A 21,730-nucleotide genomic window follows, 5' to 3' on the forward strand; every position below is an offset into this window, starting at 1 on the left:
TGACAGAGCATTTGAGACCCTGGAGAATGTTGTAGCAAGCTGGTTTCTTCTATCTCTAATCATTGTCAGTTTTCCTGTAGTGCAATTTCTGCCTGTTCCTCCACTGCTGAGTGTCCCCAGATTGCTCTTTGAGGGACAGGTCTGCCTTTGAGGTGATGGTGGGCTCCACACTGCTTATATCTAACTGATACATTTTGAAGACACATGCCTTGCATTGTCACAGCTGTTGACACTTTGGTAGCAAGTGACACGGACAAATGATTTGCTCCTGTATATAGGTATTCAGAGGAAGCAGGCTTAAAACCCGCAGCTGCATGTCATCAACCTTCTGCTGTAGTACATGAGTACTACGTGCTATGTACTTGCACACTTCTCTATCCATTCTGATGGAGAAATTTCTGCGTTTCCCAATTCAGTTCTTGTAAAATTAGCAGGGTTAGTTTACACAATTTAAATTATTAGCTGACTTTACCTGAAGGAAATGGGGCAGTCCTCACGTGTGGTGTTTGCTTAGCCAAGTGGTGATGCAGTGAGTGGGGTCAGTTCCATTTTCCATGAGCACTAATAAGGCCAGAAGAGGTCTTTCACTAGTTTAAGGCTGCTTTTGCAGTAGAAAAGCTGCAAAGAATCTGGACAGATGTCTTCAAGACTTGTTGGAGAGGTATATTAAAATGTTAACCAACTCATTATCACCTTAATGAATTGGGATTTGTTTCCTAAACTCTGCAGGGAATTGCATACATATAATTTATTCTGCCTATTCACTATTAAATTTTAATGTCTGTCAGTCATAAGCATTCTCAGCCTCAATTGCAGATTCAGTAGGCTGCTGTGTTTATTGTTTTACTGAGCATTAAAAAGCTATGCACATGTTTGAATGTATTCTTATTTAGTGTAGATTTTTTTTGCTGTTGTTTGTGTAGTTGCTCCTTTTCTCGTTATCTCCTGTTGAGATACCAACATTTAACTGAATATGACTATGGAAAAAGTAATTCTAATGATACATTTTATTGTTCTGAAAATTGTTACAAATATTTTCATGATAAATTAAAGATGTAACTCTATCACTTTGCCCCTTTTAGTCCAGCCAAACCGAAGAATGTGGAGCTGAATTTTAAAGCACCTATGAATCAAGACAGTTTAGAAAGTGAGCAGGATGCTCTTGAAAAACCAGTTAATAAAACTAACAGCAACATTGCCAACAAAATTTCCTTGTTTGAAAATAAATGTGCTAACCAGAGCCAGAGGCCTGTTGACATTCCTGCCTCAAAAAACAGTACTGTACCAAGCACATTTGTTGGCAGAGCAAAGCTAAAGTTTGGAAAACAACCTAAGGAAAGCGAGCAGCCTGATAAAACGTTAAGTAAGCAAAGCAGTCGCCAGAAGTTGTTTGAGAATGGCACAACAGAGAAAGAAAACACTGCAGAATTAAAAGGCAAAAATGAAGAAGGTTCTGCCTCTTGCGAGGATATTGGAAAGACAACAGAGCTTAAAGTAAAAGCTGCAATATCCCTTTTTAACCAGAGCAGTAAAACAGATGCTAGTAGTGTCTCTCTGAAGCAAACAGACCCAGAATTGACCACAGCTAAAAAAGAAAGTTCATCATTTAAACTGCCTTTGCACTTGCCCAGTAAAAGTGAAAATGCTCAAGATACTTCCTACCAAAGAAACAACACAAGCTCAGAATTCCAGAGAAATGAAGAAAAGATGCTGCCAAATGCAGAGGTTTTGTCACCTTTATCACCATCTCATCAGGTTTCTAGATCAGAATTTAAGAAGATGGAAAATGGAGATAAAAAGACAAAGCCAGGAGATCTGAGCCTTGTAGAACTACAGTATGATGACAGAAGTCAGGAGAGTATAGTGATTTCAGAGAACAACATCGATACACAAAAGAGCCCAGATGAAACCTGTAATGGGTCTTCTGAAGATGATACCATTTTTGATTCCCCATGTGACATGAAAAAGTTTGCTGAAACAATAAAAAACTTGGACAGCTCGGTTTGTTTACCCCAGAAAAAGAAGAGATCAAAGCTTCCTAAGTCCCCAGCACCCCACTTTGCAATGCCTCCCATTCATGAAGACAACTTAGAGAAAGTATTTGATGCCAGTGTATTTACATTTGGTTTGGGACTGAGGAGGGAAAAAGCACAGGATCTGTTACCAGCCCAACAAATGAAAATGCAAAGCCTGGAAACAATAGCCAGAGTCAGGCCCAAGCGTGCATCAACAGAGCAAAGTATTGTATTCAAAGCGCTGCAATCATGTAATAGAGAGGAACCTGCCTTTACTCATGAAATAAATGGAAAAGAGAGCATTGACGGTACAGATGGTGAAATTAAGAGATCCCGGCTTGAAAAAAGCTCCCTCTTCTCAAGCTTGCTGTCTTCTACATCTAAAGAAAAGTTTCTTAATACTTCTGTCACCACAGTAAACAACACTGCAGCAGCTTTTGCAACTGACTCCTCAGGGCTCCCTCCTTTACAACAGGATACTTCTGGGCCATTCGGCATGCCTCAAAAGTCTGAGGTAATAAAGATAATGAAATGCAACCGTGTAAAATTTTGTCTACCTGCTGAATGACTGTTAATTTCAATTTTTGCAATTCAGTCTCTTTCAGATTTGAAGCTTCCAAGCTTTGTGGAGAAGTACATGCAAGCAGATAGTGGAAAAAAAGAACTAAGTTTACAAATGCCCAACTATGGGAACCCTGAGAAAAGTTTTTCAAGCTGGCTAGGGACAAGCAGATATGAATCAAATGTCCCCTTTGGTTTATTAGCCGTGGATGTAAGTACTGTGTTGTTTAAAATCTGCCTGGAAATTTATCCAATTTTTGTGTTTTCTATATATGATGTACATACATTGTTTAGTTTTGTTTCCCTTCTTAGGGAGTTATGTAGGTTTTGAATACATAGAAGTGAATCAGTTTCATCTGATGTTGGCTATACGTGAAAAGGAGATGGGATCTATTAACTTGTTTCTTCATGGTGCACTTGAGACTCTTCACAAATTAAATTTAAAGTTATTCACATCTTCATACTTGATTTTGTATTATTTTGAAGCAAATCTAATGCTAACTTTATTTTTTTTTTAATTGTAAGATAGTAGAATGCTTTCTGTGAACTGCAGAAAGCTCGTGCCTGCTTCTGTTCACAGTGATCTCCTTCCTGTTTCACCATGACATTCAACTATTGCATTCTTAAATGAGTAACAGGGCAAATTTTTTTAATCCCTCTTTTTTGTTTTCAGTATGCCTACGCTCTTGATAGAAAATATGATTTTTTCAAAAATACTTTAAGAACTGGATAGTAGTAATCATTCAAAGTGCTGCTACAATGAAGCACTGTCCTTTTGTCTGATTATGAGCATCTATCTGTCATGAATCAAGACAGACCTATGTCTTCCCTTTGAGGGAGCTTTACCTTAATGTGGGAGAACTTTGTGATTTCTGTCAACAACATGATGAAACAGTGTTTTTTATATCTGCTGTTTCTGTTGATGTAAGCCCTTACTGTTACCTGAGAGGAAAACTATAATCAGAAGATTAAGAACTGTGGGAAGAAATGTGTTCTCCAGACTTCAGTAGCCACATTAATGAGACCTGTAGAATTGAAGCAGAATATAAGCAATTTGGGAAATTCCTTTTCAAAGTTAATGGTTATCTTCTGTTACAGTTCTACTAAAAGGAGTGGGGAGTAGTAGAAATAGCTTCTTTCTTCTTCACCTTGCAGAAGGACATCCTCCGTGGTACCTGCAATTTTGAGGATGTAGATTTTTTCCCTCATGGGAAGTTATTTAATTAGTGTGGGCATGAAAATTAGGGGGGTTATTTGCAGTGGACTTAATGCTGCCAGTTAAGGCTTTCTTATTCTAGATGATCCTGCTTGAATTTGAAAACCTGAGTTTAAAGCTAAATGACTAATACTGATTTTATTTTTTGTTGTTGTTGTTACTTAAGACTGCTGTTCTTAAGTGAGTTTCAATTTTTCAGTAGAGTGTGAAGACCTGATATGGCAAGGGGGTATGTATGCTCTTAAGAGAAGCCAGGTAGGCTCTGAAGGGTTCCAGGATTTCTGCAGCATTGTTGCTGACTGTGAATTGTCTTGCTCAGGTTAGACGGGAACCAAAAATGTTTTTATGATGTGTGCATCTTCCACTGACTAAGATGATGATGCAGTGGCTAATGGTAATGTGAAGAGAAGCCCAAAACAATGACTTTGGCATTCTCTAAAACACAGAGCAAGTTCTAACTGGAATTGAGGCCCAGGATAAAAAGCCAGTCATGCTTCAGCGTGTCTTGATGATGCCTACAAAAATCTTATGGTGGTTAGGAACTCTGTTCTGAGACCACTGCCCTTTGTGCTGACTAATACATTTTCCTTAGTTCCTTGCATGTGTTGCTGGTTATCTTAGGCTGCACCCTGTTTAGGAGACAGGTTCTGTTTAGGTTTTGTTGTTTGCAAGAGTAGTTCCTAGAAGAGTGGGACCCTGTCCCAGAATGAGCACTCCTGTCCTTTTCTAGGAAACCAAACACATAATTGCAACACTTTCTTTATTTGTTTTAAGATGACGTGATGCAACCCCAAGTTTCCCATATATTCTATATCATATAATTTACCACCGACTTCAACACTGGTTTAGATTTTGTATTCCTCAATGTGTTCTGTTTCATGGCATTTTTAGTCTGTCACTTACTGCACAGTCTCACGCTTTTTGAAGAAATCTACCTTGTTACAAGGTGTTCAGCACAAAATTAATTATGTTAAATAGTTCATACACATATATGCCATTGTGCCTCCTCAGTCCTTTCATAGATTCCTTCAAAATTATTTTATGAGTTATGGTTAAAAGATATTTAAACTCCTGTTGATATCTTCATCATTGAAGAGTTTGTACTTTACCAATGCCAGTTTTTTAAGTAGTCTTTTGGTATGAAACTCCTGGGATATATAGGAAATTGATCAGAAGGATTTAGAAGTATTTCAAGTCTGAGTTTAGTTGGCTTCAGTCGGAAGACAGTTTGGAGTTAAAAGAAGTGTATAAGTTCATACAGTTATGACAAGATACTGTTCTTCAGAGGAGGAAGGAGGAATTGAAGCAGTAAGTGTAGTTGTAGTGTTACCAGCTTTTTACTATTCAGACTAATTTTAAATTTTACTAGCTCTTTTTTTTTTTTAATAGCTGAACATCTTTATTGTATAAATTTCGTGTTTGCATTTTTTGTTTATTTGGGGGTTTTGTTTGTTTCTTTTGTGTTTGAGTTTTTTTAGTGGTGGTGTTTTTTTTGTTTGCGTTTGGGGTTCTTTTTTTGGTGACTTTCTCTTCCCACTGTCCGTTAGGCACTTTCAAGAAATGGGCAAAGTAAAATCAATCCCAGACCTGGTAAGGTAAGATCAGTCTTTACTTTTTCTCTCTATATTTAAAGCATAGCAAGATAGAATTGTATGGTGTTGGTGTCTGGTTTTTCTGTTTTGTTTTTTAACACAGCTGGTGATATACTGTGAATCAGATTGTAAATCAGACTATCAGAAAAATGGTATTGAAGTTTTCCATGATGTTCTGGATTGCAGTTCTTGGGTTCTGTCACCAACAATTTTAGTTAAAGTCATCAGAGGATGGTAAGAGATTAATTTTTACTCTTTATCTTTGGTCTATCCAAAAATCTTTCAAAACAGAACCATCATGTAACTCACAGTAAGTCTGCCTTGCAAATGGCAATGTAACATAGACATCTGTGAGTAAGCAATGTGGCACTGTGCCTCTGCAATAGGAAGTTCTGGTCTGGGAAACTTTTTTTGCTGACAAATTGAGTGAGTATTACAATCTCAGGGATGCATCATTTCACCAGGCATAGGCATGGAGTGAAATGACACATTCTGTCCATCTTTGCTGCCCTTTGACTCCTATCCCTGTTATGGGTTCTTGTGTAGTATTTAAATTGGGCTAGAACGTCAGCAAAGGATTTTAAAGCCATGTCTGACATGGGTTTGGATGCGGAATATTAATTTCAAGTCCAAAGATGTAAGGTGGTGATGTAGAAGTAATTGAATGTTTCTCTTAGAAGTCCAGAGGGAATTTTTCTCTAAAAGCTAGATTGCCTAAGAGTAATTCAGAACAAGTTCATCTCCTACTTTCTTAGTAGCATTTACAGAAAAACTATCATTAATGTGGATAGTATAGCAAGTTAAGTTGTGGGCAGGCCATAATGCAGCCAAATAGCAGGTTCTCAAAAGTAAAGATCTGATAGTAAACTGCAGAAACAAGGGCTAGCTGCAGTAGGAGGTACTGGGAAGCACACTGATTGCTGTTTAGCTTCAGAAAACTGGAATGAAAATGTTTTGATCTGTGTGAACCAGGTCTTTTCCACCACGGACTAGAGGAGATTGAGTTTTTCTTTCGCCACTTCTACTGAGAGCTGCATGGGAGGGTTTTGTATTTGCAGATGGATATAGTTTTTAACTACTTATATATTCAAAATTGCCATTAAAAATGCAGTTATGCTTGTCTTCTAAGCAGTCGTATCATCCTTTGGCCCATCTATACCAGCCCCTGTGGAACTCCAGGCTGCTGTTCACAGGATCCAAGTAGCTTGTCTGTTTATAGATGATGCAGCAATCTGCAGAGTCAACGTTTTCTGACCTACAAATTGGTTCTGATTAGTATCTCATGCAAAAGTCTGGTGCTCACAGACAGTAGTCTTACCACCCCAAATCATCAATTTAAAAAGGGAGAGGAGTTGTCAGTGAAATTACAAAGTCAGCAGGAGGTATCTTTGTTTTTATAATTGTTTTAAAAGGATCATATCTATCAGAAATGGCTTACATCAGCGGTCTTGAGTGAATAAACTGTACTGGGGTGGTGGGAAGGGTCTTGAAATAATACTTCTTATGAAAGGATTTATTAAATGGGAGCATGACTTTTGAAAACCACACTTGATAAAGCAGCATTAAAAATGAGATTTTTTTTAATTTGTTTTAAGCTGGATACTCTATGAAAAACCAAATTTTGAAGGCCCCTCTATTCCACTGGAAGAAGGAGAGCTGGAACTCCCAGATATTTGGGGTGTAGGTGCTTCTGAAGAGCCAAATGAAGGCAAATCTCTAAAGCCTGCAGTGATTGGCTCAATAAAACATGTTGTCAAGGCAAGTAAAGAAAATTTTATAAGGATCTTAATGTTCAGTACTGTTTTATACAAAGTGTGACTGGTGTATTAGGACACAAGTATAGCATGGATTGTAAATGTGTGAAACAATCTTTCATGTGGAATTTATTGTTTAAACACAAAATAAATGTGGAGGCTTTTACACAGTGGGGATTATAGTAACATCCACTGGAAGGAGGGCAGGAAGAAAATGTTGGGGTTTTTTTGGTTGGTTTTTATTTTTATTTTTATTTGTTAGAATAGCCTCCAAAATGGTATGTATAGCATAGGTTCTTTTGTCTGGACAATCTGTCAGTTTCTCAGGAAAAATATCCCAGAAAACCATCAGTAATTCCAAAGACTCGTTTTTTCAAACAATGTGTGTGGCTATTTATTGTTTATTTGTTTATTTTTAAGTATAAATCAAACTTAGGCTCAACATGAACATTAGTGTTGAATACCAAACCTTGTTTGATACTTTAAAAAAAAATAGCCTGTAACAAACTTAACAGGGAGTTTCACACGTGGTAGAACAACCTTCCTACATGCACTTTTAACCAGCCATTAAGTTGTTAGCTTTGCAGGTTGTCAAAGCAAGCAAGAGCTATAAAGTTATTTGACTGGGAAGGGAAAAAGGAATATATATTGCTTGTAACTACAATACTTGTTTAAATTGTAGTTGTCTTCAAGAATGGCTTGCTTGGTGTTATCTTAGGATTTAATTTACTAGAGGAGATGTTAACTGATGAAAGAAAATGCATTCCTGCTTGGATGGCAGAAAGTAAACAGTGTAAATGCCAGTTAGAGATTGACTGACTGTCTTGGTCCAGGAACAGGCAAACTGGCCTACTTATACTTTATTACAGGCATCTAATAGCAGTAGTAATTCACAAGGGGGAAACAATTTGAAATAAACAGGTGTTTCAAAACTGATTTAGTTATCCACATTAATTACAGAACTCGTAGCACAGAGTAAGTGATTATCACATTATTATGGCAATCTTCATTTTTTCAGGATTACAGGGTTTGCCGAATTGATTTGTACACAGAACCTGAAGGGTTAGGAATTGTGACTTCCTTTTTTGATGACACTGAAGAAACAGGGGTGTTCGGCACCACTCAGAAGACTTGTTCTATCAAAGTACACTGGGGCACGTAAGTGCGTAGTTTTCTATGAACGTGTACTGCAAAGAAAACAATTTGTTTTAAACCATTGGTTATACATATCCATCAGACATGCAGGCAGGCTGTATTTTAGTCCTGTATTTTGGTAGTATTTGTTGACAGTAGCATGAGTACATCATTGTATTGCTTCACCTTTGCAGAGGCTGACCTCTTAAAATGTGGTGTTAGACACAGTTTTTCTTCTGCTCACATGTAGTAACCCTTGTATATTTGTAGCAAAAGAGTAATTTTGCCTCTCTTGCTCTTTTTCATTCAAGCAGAAGTTACCATAAGTGAGAGTGGGGGAACGAACTGTTAATGATAAGAGCACATTTCCTACTTACTTTTCTCTAAACTTGAAATCGTTCTACTAAAATAAGAAAACTTTCAAGACCTTGTGTTACAAAGTAAGACTTAGTGTCATGCTCTGGAAAGCATTCTTGTATTTCACAGTGCATTTTAATCCGTGTTTTTATGATGATGGACGTGTGTTATGTCACCTGAAAATATCTAGCCATCTGAATTAGGAGAGTAATGAATGTCATGAACTAAACAAGCTGTTGTGAGAAAGACCTCTAAGGAACAGTCCAGATACTGTAACAATGGTAGTTTTGGTTACTTAATAAACTTGTAAATCAGAACTGAAAATATCCCTTAAAGTGGTACAGGGAGGCTGCTTTCAGGAAAAGTGAAAGTGGAACCAACAGTGTGCAGTCTTGCAGAACACTTTACAGGGTGTACAGACCTTGACTGGAACCTGTTGGCCATGTTGTGTTTGGTCGCTTGCTGCAGATGGTCTATTTATCTATCAATAATGATGATAGATAGATCTTAAACTAGATGATCTGAAGGTCCTTTCTAACCCTAACTGTTCTGTGATTCTATAAAATCTGCCCGACTAAAGACAGGTGTTAAATACCACTGTAAAGATGGATTCAAATACGCCACATGATGGCGCATTTAGTTGATAGGTAAAAGGTATTTTATCTGATTAAATCTTTACACCTTGATTTGATGAAAAATGAAACACTCTCATATACAGTAAAAATTTAAGATGTCCAAGTAGTTGGTTCTTGTACAGGAAGTTATTTCTGTTGAACTGCAAGCTTAATTCAAATTACATGTCTGCCAAGATGCCTGCCATTTGGATGTTGATCATAAATTGAGTTCTTCTACCTTTCGGCTTAATTTATGTCCACACTTAAGAGCATTCTGTGAGTACTGAAATTGCAAAATTTCTGGAAAGGAAGCAGAGCCTTTCCACATTCCTTTAGTCCTTATTTTTCACTAGGGTGACTGTTCATGCAGTAGATCTGTGTAAACTCTTACAGTCTTAATTTCTGTCTGTTGCATTTGGATCCTTTGAGGGAAGGCAGGCTAATATTTGCAGCTGGAGCAAAACAGGCAGCTCAAAACAATCTTCTCTGACATCTCAGATGTCAGTTCACTTGTCCAGTATAGAAGGAAGTTGCTTCTGCCAATTGCTTGCCAGTGAAATTCAGTAAATTGTTGATGCTTTTTCGCATGTTGCTGGGTTTTTATTTTCCATTAGTTTACAGGCATGGCATAGTTCACTGTATTGGCAGCTGAGGGAGGCTCTGATTCTGAGTCACCTTGCCATGTGGGTGTGGTTGTATCTTCTTAAAGTTTCCCAGTGTTCATTCTTAATTGTTGTTTACTAAAAGCTGCCAGCAAAAATGAGTCAGTACATCTTTATCTTCTGACTGTACTCTTTCCTTGGTCTTCATGTGTTTAAGTTCTTGCAGTGAAGTTAGAATCATAGAGTTGTGTAGGTTGGAAAAGACCTTTAAGATCATCCAGTCCGGCTGTTAACCCAGCACTGCCAAGTCTGCGACTAAACCATGTCCCTAAGCACCACATCTACATGACTTTTAAATACTTCCAGGGATGGTGACTCCACCACTGCCCTGGGCAGCCTGTTCCAGTGCTTGACAACCTTTTAGGTGAAGAAATTTTTCCTACTATCTAATCTAAACCTCACTTGCCACAACTTGAGGCCATTTCCTCTACTTCTAGCACTTCTTACTTGGGAGAAGAGACTGACATCCACCTCACTGTAACCTCATTTCAGGTGGCTGCAGAGAGCAATAAGGTCCCCCCCAAGCCTCCTTTTCTCCAGACTAAACAACCCTAGTCCCCGCAGCTGTTCCTCTGAGGACTTCTCCTCTAGACCCTTTACCAGCTTCATTGCTCTTTGGACATGCTCCAGCACCTCAATGTCTTTCTTGTACTGAGGGTCACAGAACTGAACACAGTATTTGAGGTGTGGCCTCGCCAGTGCTGAGTACAGGGGGATGATCACTGCCCTGGCCCTGCTGGCCACACTATTGCCGATACAGGGCAGGATGCTGTTGGCCTTCTTGGCCACCTGGGCACAAGCTGGCTCATGTTCAGCCAGCTGCTGACCAACACCCCCAGGTCCTTTTCTGCCGAGCAGCTTTCCAGCCACTCTTTCCCAATCCTGGAGCACTGCATGGGGTTGTTGTGGCCCAAGTGCAGGACCCAGAGCTTTGCCTTGTTGAACCTCAAGCAGTTGGCCTCAGCTGATCAATCCAGCCTGCCCATATCCCTCTGCAGAGCCTTCCTACCCTCAGCCAGATCAGCACTTCCACCTAACTCATTATTGTCTGCAAACTTAGTGAGAGTGCGCTTGATCCCCTTGACCTTATAACTTATAAAATTATTAAACAGAACTGGCCTCAGTACTAAGCCCTGGTGAACACCACTGGTGACTGGCCGTAAATTGAGGGTTTACTGAGCAGTGCAACTACAGGATATAAAATATATTAAACATTTACTATAGGCAGCAGTAAAACTAAAACTCTGTGTTTGTTTCTTGGAACAGTATGTTTGCAATGAAGCTGATACCAACTTGTGCTGGTTTACATCAGCTTCGAATCTGCCTTTTAAGCACAACAGAGTGATGGATTATTTTAACATCTTTCTGGTATCACTACATTTATACATTATGATCCTTACGTGATTAAAGGATTGGCTACATAAAGTGTTCCTATTTAGTATGTGTTTTATACCATGCTGCACTGCTGAGAGATCAGTAAATTTAATTGTGTAAGGATGGCAATGTATTCTGTCCAGAGATCAGCAGTATGTTTATTTCCAGTAAGTGATTACTGGCTAAGCTTTTATTGAAAGAGCTTTAAAGGTACTGTTGCTGTTCCCATCAGGAACTTTGAAAGTTATGTCTTTCTAAGCAGATTTATTAGCAGATACAAATCTTGAGGAAGTAAATTGCTAGCAAATTGTCAGGTTCTTCTACATATTACTAAATAACACAAGGTCTTTCAAGTTCTTGAAAGTTGATTCTGCATATTTTAAAACTATTATAAAAATAATAGAGAGTAACCTTGAAATTTCAGTCTAAAACTTGGGCTGCCTTCAGAGATGACAGGCAAATTCCTTACTGTGTTTGTTATATTGACGTAGGGATTTTTTAGCCTGTTGAAAATAAGCACATGTATTATTGGTGGTTCCTGCACAGGGACAGAAGTTTGCCAGTATACCAGCTTGTAGCTGGCAATTTTGATGGTAAAGAAACAACGTTTTATTAAGGATACAAGAATGTCTTTCCTAAAGTAAGCACATAGTCTTGTCTTTTACTGTTCAGAAATGTTCTGGGGTTTTTATCTTTTTCTTTTCTTCACACTCTTTCCCCACCTTCCCACATCCCTCTATTTAGATGGCTAATTTATGAAGAGCCTGGTTTCCAGGGAGTCCCTTTAATGTTGGAGCCTGGTGAATACCCTAATTTAGCATTCTGGGAGAAGAAGGAAGCCTACATCAGGTCCATGAGACCCTTGAAAATGGTAAAATACTGTCATTACTTGGAAGTTACATCACCTATGTTTGTGTGCTAGAAATAATATGTTAAGGTAGTCAGATTTTTCAAGACTCACAAAATAAAACTCTTTTATAGACTAAAAATGTTTGGGTTAAATTCTTGAACTTTCAACATTAGATTGCATCCATTTCTGCCTTTAATCTACCTTCTTATTTTCACTTGTGTTTTTCAAGGAAGGTTTCTCTTTAATTCTACCATTTTGTTAAGAGCTGATGACTTAATAGTTGCCTATAAGTTGTTTAAGTAAGTATAGGCAACTTATTTTCTTCTTTCTTCTATTTTTTTTAAACAGGGTGGTCGCAAAGTTGAATTCAGCGGAGAGCCAAAGGTAAAAGCCAATATTCATTTGATTGTCCAAAGGTATTTTATAGCACATGAACGTATGGGTAGATAAATGCATCTTGAGCATGTACAAGCTACTGGTGCCTGGTCCTACTGTATGTGACCACACCATGAAACTGCAATTTCTGACACATTTATGCATCCACAGCATATGTAGATGGCAGTATTAATAGCTATCTGGATAATGCATATGGGTAATGAACATTCAGACCCTCATGATGCATCTCTAAGATCTCTTTCACAGAATAGAAAGATCCCACTAATTAATTTCATAATCATGCCTTCTCATTCTCTGTGCACAGAAGAAACACTCATCAGAATTTATCATGCTCTCTGCAACTTTTCTTCTGCTTCATTTCCTGTACAGGTAATCGTTTATGAGAAGCCTTTCTTTAAAGGGAGACATGTGGAAATAGAATCGGAGATCATTATGCTTGATGACAAGGAATCAGAAGAGAAGACAAGACTTCAACTTCCATCAGTGGGATCTATGAAAGTACTGGGAGGAGTGTAAGTGGCAAACACCAGTAATATTTCTCCTTCAGCTGAAGTAGTAAGCTTGTAGGCTGGAAACTGCAGTGGGCAAATTCTGCACATGTTTATTTTCTCTGTTTTCCTAGTTTTTTGGGTTTAGATATATGCCCAAGTTAAATTTGCAAATCTGTATCTGTTCCATAATGACGCAGAGCAGCAGTTCTCCATTTTCACACATGGACTCTGTTGTTGTTGTTTAGTTGGGTCGCTTATGAGAAGCCTGGGTTTGAAGGCCATCAGTACTTGCTGGAAGAAGGAGCGTATCGGGATTGGACAGACTGGGGTGGCTATGATGAACAGTTGCAGTCACTGCGACCAATTGTTGGCGTGAGTTCCAAGAATATGTAGTAGAGATCTCCTGAGTGCAGTGAGATGTCATATTGCATTTTCCTTATGATGCTTCTCTTTGTTTTAACAGGACTTCACAAGCTCCCATATGATAATGTACAGTGAAAAAGACTTTGGATCAAAGGGTGCCAATATTAATGTGTTAGGAATTATTTCCAATTTGAAAGACACTGGATATGGGCTGAGGACACAGTCTATAAATGTGCTAAGTGGCGTGTAAGTGATATTTTTAATTGTGGTTTAATTTTAAATGTGCTATTCTTTTTAGATTTTGATAGTATTTTCAGATGTTTCTCAGCACTTTTGACTTCTAATGTCTGTGTGGAGTCTTCAGATAAGACTTTCTGCCCTTGACTGCAGAATGTGAAAAGTAAAGTTTTTGTGAATATGTATGGTAAATCAGTTTTCTTTTTCATTGTAAGATCAGATGGTCCAGGAGATGTCAACTTACTGATACACAAAGTACTAAAAGTATGAGATGACATTTCGTCAGAGAGGTAGAAATAGCTTGTTCTTGTGGCTGTATTTTTTCGAAATTCTTTCAACAGCAGAAGTACTACGGAACTCATTTCCAGTTTTAAAACTTAATTTCCAGTCGTCTTGTGTTTGATCAGAGGCAAATTTCTTGCTCTTTGTTTCAGCTGTGTGCAAAACAGAGATAACTTACTGTGCTCACTAATGCATTCTGATATTACGGAGACTTTAACTGTTCTGAAACATAACATTGGTTTTGCAGTGAATCCTATAGGTGAATAGTCTCTTAGTACCATGCCGTTGTTTTGTTCACTTTTTTTTTTTAAACACAGTGATTCCCAAAACTTTGCATTGATGTGGTCATTAACAACTCTTACCCTCTGCTGCATGTGTTATCAGATGCAGTAGATAAGTTGATAGACTTTGCAGTTTGATTTGTTCAGTACATGAATTGTAGATTGAGTTTCACAGCCTTGCAGACTGTGTCAAAAAGTATTTTGGAAATAGAAACAAGCGTTAGCAATCATGTCTCCTAATACACAGAATTACTTGATGTAGTAGAACCAGAAGAATATGAGATGTACTGTCTCTCTCCTTTCCTGGTATGCAGGCGACTTGCTGAAAGCATATGCAGCCACACCTTGAATCTTTCTGTGTGTTTATCTGTGTGAAAGCTCTGCAAGTTTTGTCAGAGTAAAGACTGCACAGTCAAGCTCGGTGCATTCCAGGTGAATGCTTTTTAAGTTGTATATGAATATGGTGCGACAGCAGAGTTATTTTCTGCATGGTGATCATCGAAGCCACTGTGCCATTTTGTTTTCTGTAATATGCAAGGGAGATTCATGAGAGTCACCTCTGAAGGTTGGGGAAACAAACCTTCAGAGATGAAAATAGGTTGTGGGTTACCTATCATACCCTTTGTGTTGTTCTAGTAAATGTGTCTGTTACAGCTAAGATAGGAATCATGCTTTGGTCTCAGTATTCTAGTAATTAAGAGTGACTCTAATATTCTCATGGTAAAGGTGGCTAGAAGTCATTACGAACAAAAATTGTCCCAACAGACTCTGCTACTGCACCTGTAATCTCACCTTGTAGTCAGTCAGATATCATTTGTAGCAGTTAGCTTTTTAAAAACTTAGGTGTGTTCCTTGTAGCAGGTGACTAGCACTCAGCTCTGAACAGTTTTGTGTGATCCTTATGTTTCCAAAGAGGTTGCGAGTGTTTGGGGATTTTGTGGTGGTGTTCTTCCTTAATGCTATTGTATCAGAAAGGTTGAATGATCCACGTTAAGTCATGCTTGGTAACACGGTGCTTTATTTTAAGTCTGAAGCAACTGCTCAGGTACAAAATTTTTATATCTTTCCTTCCAAGAAATCAGTCACCAAGCAATGAATAATCCATTGAGTAATTTCCTGAGTTGTTTAGACTGTAGTGTTGATGATGTCATAGTGAACTGTGACAGACTGAGTAAAAGCTTGTCAGAATATTTCAAGGGAACCTTTCTGGTATCATACTGATAATACCTCATTATAAAAAAAAAAAAGTCAAATAATGTAAGAAGCCCTGAATCTGTCATAGTAACTTTCCAACTACAGGCTTTTCTGGGGTAAGCTGTTATGGCAGACAGATAAGAGATGATCTGCATTTCCCCCCAGATGAACTTAACTGCTCTGTAATTTAAAGGGTATGTCAAAGAAAGCCTGATACTGCAGTGCACAGATACTAGTGAGCAAGATCTAAGCTAAACTGCATCTCTAAACTGTATGTTGAAGGCAACCCAGCTCTGCATTTGGGAAGTGAATATTCCATTTTGGGGTAATTTGAGTGCTAGCTCCATCAAATTCTTTTTTTTTTCCCAGCTATTCTGTTTCTGAAGAATGTTTCCAAGCAGTATTTTAATGTCTTTGTTAAATCCATTGTAAAGAGACTCCCCCCCAAAATATCCTAAAATGATGAGCATTTAGTTTCTTTAAAATGATAATTTTTTGCTCTTGAGCATTCTTCAGAGACTGGCCAAGCATAACATCCAGGATATTTTATTCTTCTGCCGTTGGGGCAGGAGAAAGCAATCCAGACTGCCTGAAAATAGGAGAGGTCTTTCTTCTTTTAAGAAGGGTTTGATCTTTATGTCCAAATTGGCAGAATTTAAGTGGTGGGAAATGGAAATTTTACTAGCAACAAGTAACACCCTTTACAAGTTGAAGCAAGTACGAAAATCAACCGTTGTGCAATTTTGATTTCCTGTCTGCATAAAAACTCTTCAGGGTTACATTGAATAGTGATCAGAATCACAGGAATGTTTGAAATGTGCCTTTTCTGTATTCATAAACACACTAAACATTTGCCAAAAACACTGGAAACCCCCTGTCTTTTAGTTGATCCTTTCAGAACTTGGTGGAAGAACTTTTCCATATTCGGGGTGTTTTTTGTTGGTGGCTTTTTTTATGTAGGTGTTTGTTTTACTGTGGACCTGTAATCAGGCTGGTTTTCCCCTAGTTTTCAAGCAGTTAATCCACAGTGCAGGTTTGGCTCCTTCTTGTATACATCTGGATAGTGATATTAAGGAAATTACAAGGTGATGAGTAGTTCATATACAGGAGCCAGAATGTAGTAAATTTAATCTAGATGTGCTTGGAAGGTAACATAGGTGAAACTAAGACGACATGAGGTACAAGAACTAAACCTCCACTGGAGCTGAGAAAGGCAAGAACCCATGGGCAAGTGCCCCATGGGAGAACATCTCAAACGAAGCTTCCACTTCCTCTACGTCTGAACTGACATTCAAAAAACCTTTCAAGGAGTCTTGAAATTAAAATCTGCAGGTCCCTGGGGTACTGGGATTCACAAGCACAAAGGGGTATGATAAAGAACCTGTTTGCTCTGTTTACTGTAACAGAATTTTACTAACTTATCCTCTCTGTTAATCATGCTACAAATCTGAAAGTGCCAGTTCATTTCCTGGCCCCTATGGTCTATCTGATTAGCATATTTATGCCAATTTAAACTCATTGTGTCCATATAGTATTTAAGCTTTAAAGATGGTGGATTGTATTTCAGACCTGAAGGAGTGTTCTGTGCCTGAAAGCTTTCTTTTTACAACTATGCCATTTAGTTCAATGAAGGTGTTGTAATTTCTTCCTTAGCTGAGAATGGTCCTTCCAGGACTTGGGTAATCTGTCCTATGTTAAAATGAGTCTGAGCAGTGCAAAAATGGGGATTACTCCTTGCAGCTGATGTTAGAAAGAACATATGTGATAAGAAATGGCTAGTGTTTTAAAAGACGAAGCTAGGTAAAATGAATTCTGGGCTAACCATGAGCAGAGCTGATTTTTTTTGGCAAGTTGTCTTTGTCTGTGTTCTATTCTTGGCTGATTTTCCAGACCCTCCTTGGACCCATGCTTCCTAGACAAATGTGGAAAGTTCTGGGGAAAGACACTGTGCATGTAGTAGTGCCAACAGTATATAAACAATGCTTTTCTTTACATCTTTGGTTCCAAGGGCATGGATGGTGTACAGAAGTGAAGGTCTCCAGCACCACCCTGCCAGCAGCATGGGATGAGGCTGTATCTCAGGCTAAGACAATTTGTAGGGCTGGGGGTTACAAAAACTGTTGTGCTAGGAGAGCTTGTTCCCTGTAGGGCAGGGTTGTTGTTGCCATGCTGCATAACAGTACTCCAGTTTTTGTGATGCCTGGCAACTGAGATGTGGCTGTCTTGCTCAGATATGGACGTGATGTCTTGCTCTCCAGGCGTTTCTGTTAAGTCAGAAGTTGGATTCAGGCAGTGCTTCCTAGGAGCACTTGACGTTTGACAGGTTTAGCTTGTACTGAATTAAGCTGCCTGTCCTTGATGTTGTTGTTACTACTCTCAGCAGCTTGTGTGGGCTTATGAATGAAGTAGAAAAGCACAAGTATTTCACCAATAAGCCTTGACAACAGAAACTGCATAGACTGACTTGCTTATTTAAATCCCATGTGTGAGTGAGATACCTTGGTTACTTCTGTATTCAGGTTTCTTTTTAGATGGGGGAAATGAAATAACTGCAGTTGACAGATTGTTGGGAGGCACCTGGAAAGTTTTATCATTCACTTACTGTCAGAAAAACTTTTTTACATAGATGTCAGTCAGGTGAAACTGTCTTGCACTGTAGTTGTACCTTGGCATTTGCACACTGAAAAATCTAATGAACATCTGCTGAAGAAGCTGGCTAAGGAAACCTCATTTTCCCAGCTTTTGGTATATGTGGCATATAGGTATAGACACACCTGAGACATTTGAACTGTCTGCTCAATTTATTGTACATACCGATGTCTCTTTGATGAATTACTATGAGGTGATTTTGAAATGTGCCTTGAAACACGTCTTAAGTAATTAGTGCGTAACAAGTTAGAATAATTGATTATATCTGAGGCAAACCAAGAGATGTGAATAGTGATAAATGTGAATCACTGTATGAGTGTTTGCCATGGGCAACTAATATAGACTTCATACTCCCAGCACATATATGTTGATGCAGCTTTATTTCAATTTGAAGTTACCGTACTTCTTGTATCTGCAGAGGCTCTGCCATTTGTTCTTAGAATAAAACTGCAGCTTAATAAAAACCAGTTGTTTGACACATGTAGATCATTTTATGGTGAATTTAGATGGTGAGGGCTAGCTTCCACTGCAAATTACAAGCTTCATATAATTTTACTGCTTTACTGTGTTAGTGTTGAAACTTTGTAAGAAGATTGCACTGAAAGTGGGGTTTGGCATAACCTAGCATACACTCATTATGCAGTGCTTTGGATAAAACTGAAAGTGGGTTGACGATGAGTAGAAGATTATATTGTAGAACCAGGAACCAGCAAGATGTCCTAATGCCTGCATAAACATGAATGAAACTCAGGTGTTACTTTGGCTGGTTCTAATATTGGCGCTGAAAAAGAAAGAAAGAAACAAACAAGCAAAAAAAAAAAACCACACCAAACAGGGAAAAGGATGAATTTAAAAAAGAGACAGAATATAATTATGGGAAAGTTTGGGAAGTCTAGCGGTGAAAGGCAACAGAAGTTATGTAGGTTATCACAAAACCAAAGGTAGTGCTGATGTGGGAGTGTTTATCTTGTTCTTCAGTATGGAGCCAGGGTTAGAAGAATGCCATAATAGAAGGTTTATTGAATGGATGCATAACAAGACTACCTGATAGCAGATAGTTGAGGCTAGAAACAAAACACTACAGGGGTAACTGAACATTAGAGAGAGATATGTAGTGATTTGGTTGTTTTTCTAATGTTTTTCTAATACACTCTTAAGTGTGTATCTCAAAAGCTCAATGTCTTTCAAAAAGGTGTATTTCCGACTGGGACAGAAGTTATGGACTTGATGCAGAATTCTGAGTTTGTGGCCTGTGTCAGGCATGAGATGTGACTGCCTGGTTATAATAATAGCTTTGAATTAATCTGGTCAAATTTGTGATGGTTTTAATGCTTAACTTTCAGGGATGTTCTTCCTGCCTGATATCTGTGATTCCTGGAAGGGAACAGTCTGCTCTCATTAGCATATATGCCTGTTGTTGCAGCTCAGCTTTCTGTTGGGATTGATGTTTGCTTGAACACAGCTGAACTGGCAACATCAAAAATCAGTATTCCTATCTTTACTGCCCAGATGACTCTGAAAATTAGTTTTTTCTGAAAAAAAATGTGTTCTGTTTTTCCAGAGAAGATCTTGAGCTAGCTAAAATGGAATTGTGAAGCATTTCAGAATGTTCTTACTGGAGTCAGCTTTTAGGAAATCTGGCAGATGACATATTTGATTTTGTAGTCTGCTTTTAGCTAATACATATTGACATAGGGTATAAGGAAGTGAAATTTACATGGGTTTTGAAGTATCAGATACACTTGTTTGTTTATGGTTTTAATAAAATCACAGTTGACACTTGAGGGAAGAAAATGTTTATTTGTTCTTACATTAAGACAATAATGATTATACACACCTGTATTTTGGAAAAGTAACTGTGACTTCTACCCATCACCCTCTTCTGTCTCTCTTAGGTGGGTGGCTTATGAGAACCCTGAGTTCACAGGGGAGCAGTATATACTGGCTAAAGGGCTATATCCCAGCACTGAGGCATGGGGGGGAAAGAATTGCAAGATATCTTCAGTTCAGCCCATCATTACAGTAAGGAATTAATTTTATACCTGTTTTGCAATTTTCTCTTAAGTGTTTAGAGCTACACTTTTTCTATCAAATTCAGTTTGTTTACATTCTTTAATAAAGGTATACGTTTGTATGTTTGTTATTTTATTACTGTTTAAAATAATTTTTTTTCTTCTTCTAAACATCTGCAGGATATTGCTGGAAATGGAAGAGGTAAAGTCAAGGTAAGATACTTCTCTAAGGTCATGAAAAGTACTGTGTAGGTCTGTAACGTATATAAATAAAGAAATGTCTTTTTGTCTAATGTAACACCCAGCTATTTGCATAGATGATTGACTAGTCAGACAAAGAGTAAGAACTGCAGGTAAAGAAAGGCAGCTTTCCAGACCTCTCAAGTAAGTCACCAGCTGCCACCAGAACATTCTCAGGGCACAGGAGATGTTTTGGTTCAGCAAGTGAGCTGTTTTGGTATATCAGTGATTGTTCTGAGGAGCTGGAGCTCTCAGCTGTCCATGCAGAGGCACAGGTAGTTGCTGAGGCAAGTCCTCTGCACGTGTTGTTCTTGGTACTGTTGTTATGTGTTGTTCATGGTACTGTTGTGACTTAAACCCTTTTGGATCTAGTTCTTTGGTTAACAGTTCTGCTAATGGTGGTTGCACTATATGGGAATCTTGTTCCCTCTTAAATACTGCTGAGTTATGCTTAAAAGTTAGTAGTGCCATCTTTGTCAATAGTTAAGAGAAGGAAATGACTGGGAGAATTTGTTCAGTGAGTTAACATGTTTTAATGTTGGACTGTGGCCTATATGCAACTACTAACACGTATTTTTGACAGTGAGGCCAATGGGCACCTTTTTCATACTTCAATAATTCTGAACCTTTTTATGTTTGTCTCTGCACAAAGATATTTTTATTTTCAATTCAGTCAAAATGGTGGGTATCTCATGGAATTAAAAACTAGGGAGAAAATTCTTATCTGTTCCATTTTGCATTCTTTATTAGTAGCATGTCTCACTGGAATCTCCTGCGTAGGGATAGTGTATGAACTACAGGGAATAAAAATCTCAAGGCTGCTTATTTTCAGCTATGTGCATGAAAAATTATTTGCACCTATATATTATGTGTCTACTAAGACCTTATCCTGAGGAAACAAAGAAGTAATGGCTTGCAGCCAATAGACTGCATCGCTCGTCAGCATGTTCCTCTTTGGAGAACGCTGTGCATGCCCACACTTGTATCTCTGTTAAGAGTGAATAAAGCTGGTAGGCATGTGATAATGTGCATGACTTCTGTGTGATCAGGGTTAATTATCCTCTAACTAAATTAGCAGGTTTGCTGCTTAGAAACTATTTTTTTTTCTTTTTTAACAAGGACAAAAGACTCTGGGTGACGTATCTTCTCTTATCCTCCAAGCAGAGGAAGAGCAACGGATGTGACTGTATAGCCATAACAGGCACATAAAGCCCATCTACCCTGGGAATATTTACCATGCCTGTTGGCGTGCTGTCCAAGTACTTTGCCAAGATCGTGCCCCATTTGTGTTGAGAGACAGACAGTTTTCATTTAGTGGGAAGAGTATGTATTTTGGAGGTTAAATGGTTTAATAATCTAAACCAAAACCGTTTATGACCCTTTAATAAAGATGTGCCAGTTCTGACCATTCTGTGGGAATTTAAAAATCTTCTCCATCAGGTAGTCCAGGGAATTA

At 38.3% G+C, this 21,730-nt stretch overlaps 1 protein-coding gene across 1 annotated transcript in view; it reads left to right on the plus strand.

Annotated features, from left to right (window-relative positions):
- CRYBG1 (crystallin beta-gamma domain containing 1) overlaps positions 1 to 21,730 on the plus strand; it is a 99,503-nt gene that overhangs the window by 60,281 nt on the left and 17,492 nt on the right. The window contains exons 4-16 of the mRNA XM_061366755.1: positions 1,083 to 2,529; positions 2,611 to 2,787; positions 5,340 to 5,387; positions 5,488 to 5,618; positions 6,980 to 7,142; positions 8,157 to 8,296; positions 12,024 to 12,150; positions 12,478 to 12,513; positions 12,895 to 13,037; positions 13,262 to 13,388; positions 13,480 to 13,625; positions 19,918 to 20,044; positions 20,215 to 20,247. Coding sequence (XP_061222739.1) covers positions 1,083 to 2,529; positions 2,611 to 2,787; positions 5,340 to 5,387; positions 5,488 to 5,618; positions 6,980 to 7,142; positions 8,157 to 8,296; positions 12,024 to 12,150; positions 12,478 to 12,513; positions 12,895 to 13,037; positions 13,262 to 13,388; positions 13,480 to 13,625; positions 19,918 to 20,044; positions 20,215 to 20,247 — 2,845 coding nt within the window. The remainder of the gene's footprint in view (positions 1 to 1,082; positions 2,530 to 2,610; positions 2,788 to 5,339; positions 5,388 to 5,487; positions 5,619 to 6,979; positions 7,143 to 8,156; positions 8,297 to 12,023; positions 12,151 to 12,477; positions 12,514 to 12,894; positions 13,038 to 13,261; positions 13,389 to 13,479; positions 13,626 to 19,917; positions 20,045 to 20,214; positions 20,248 to 21,730) is intronic.

Source organism: Neopsephotus bourkii, unplaced genomic scaffold (genome assembly GCF_033783945.1).
Source record: "Neopsephotus bourkii isolate Nb327-2 ecotype Australia unplaced genomic scaffold, CSIRO-AGI_Nbou_v1 NB_1358, whole genome shotgun sequence".
In the NCBI taxonomy this organism is placed as follows: domain Eukaryota; kingdom Metazoa; phylum Chordata; class Aves; order Psittaciformes; family Psittacidae; genus Neopsephotus; species Neopsephotus bourkii.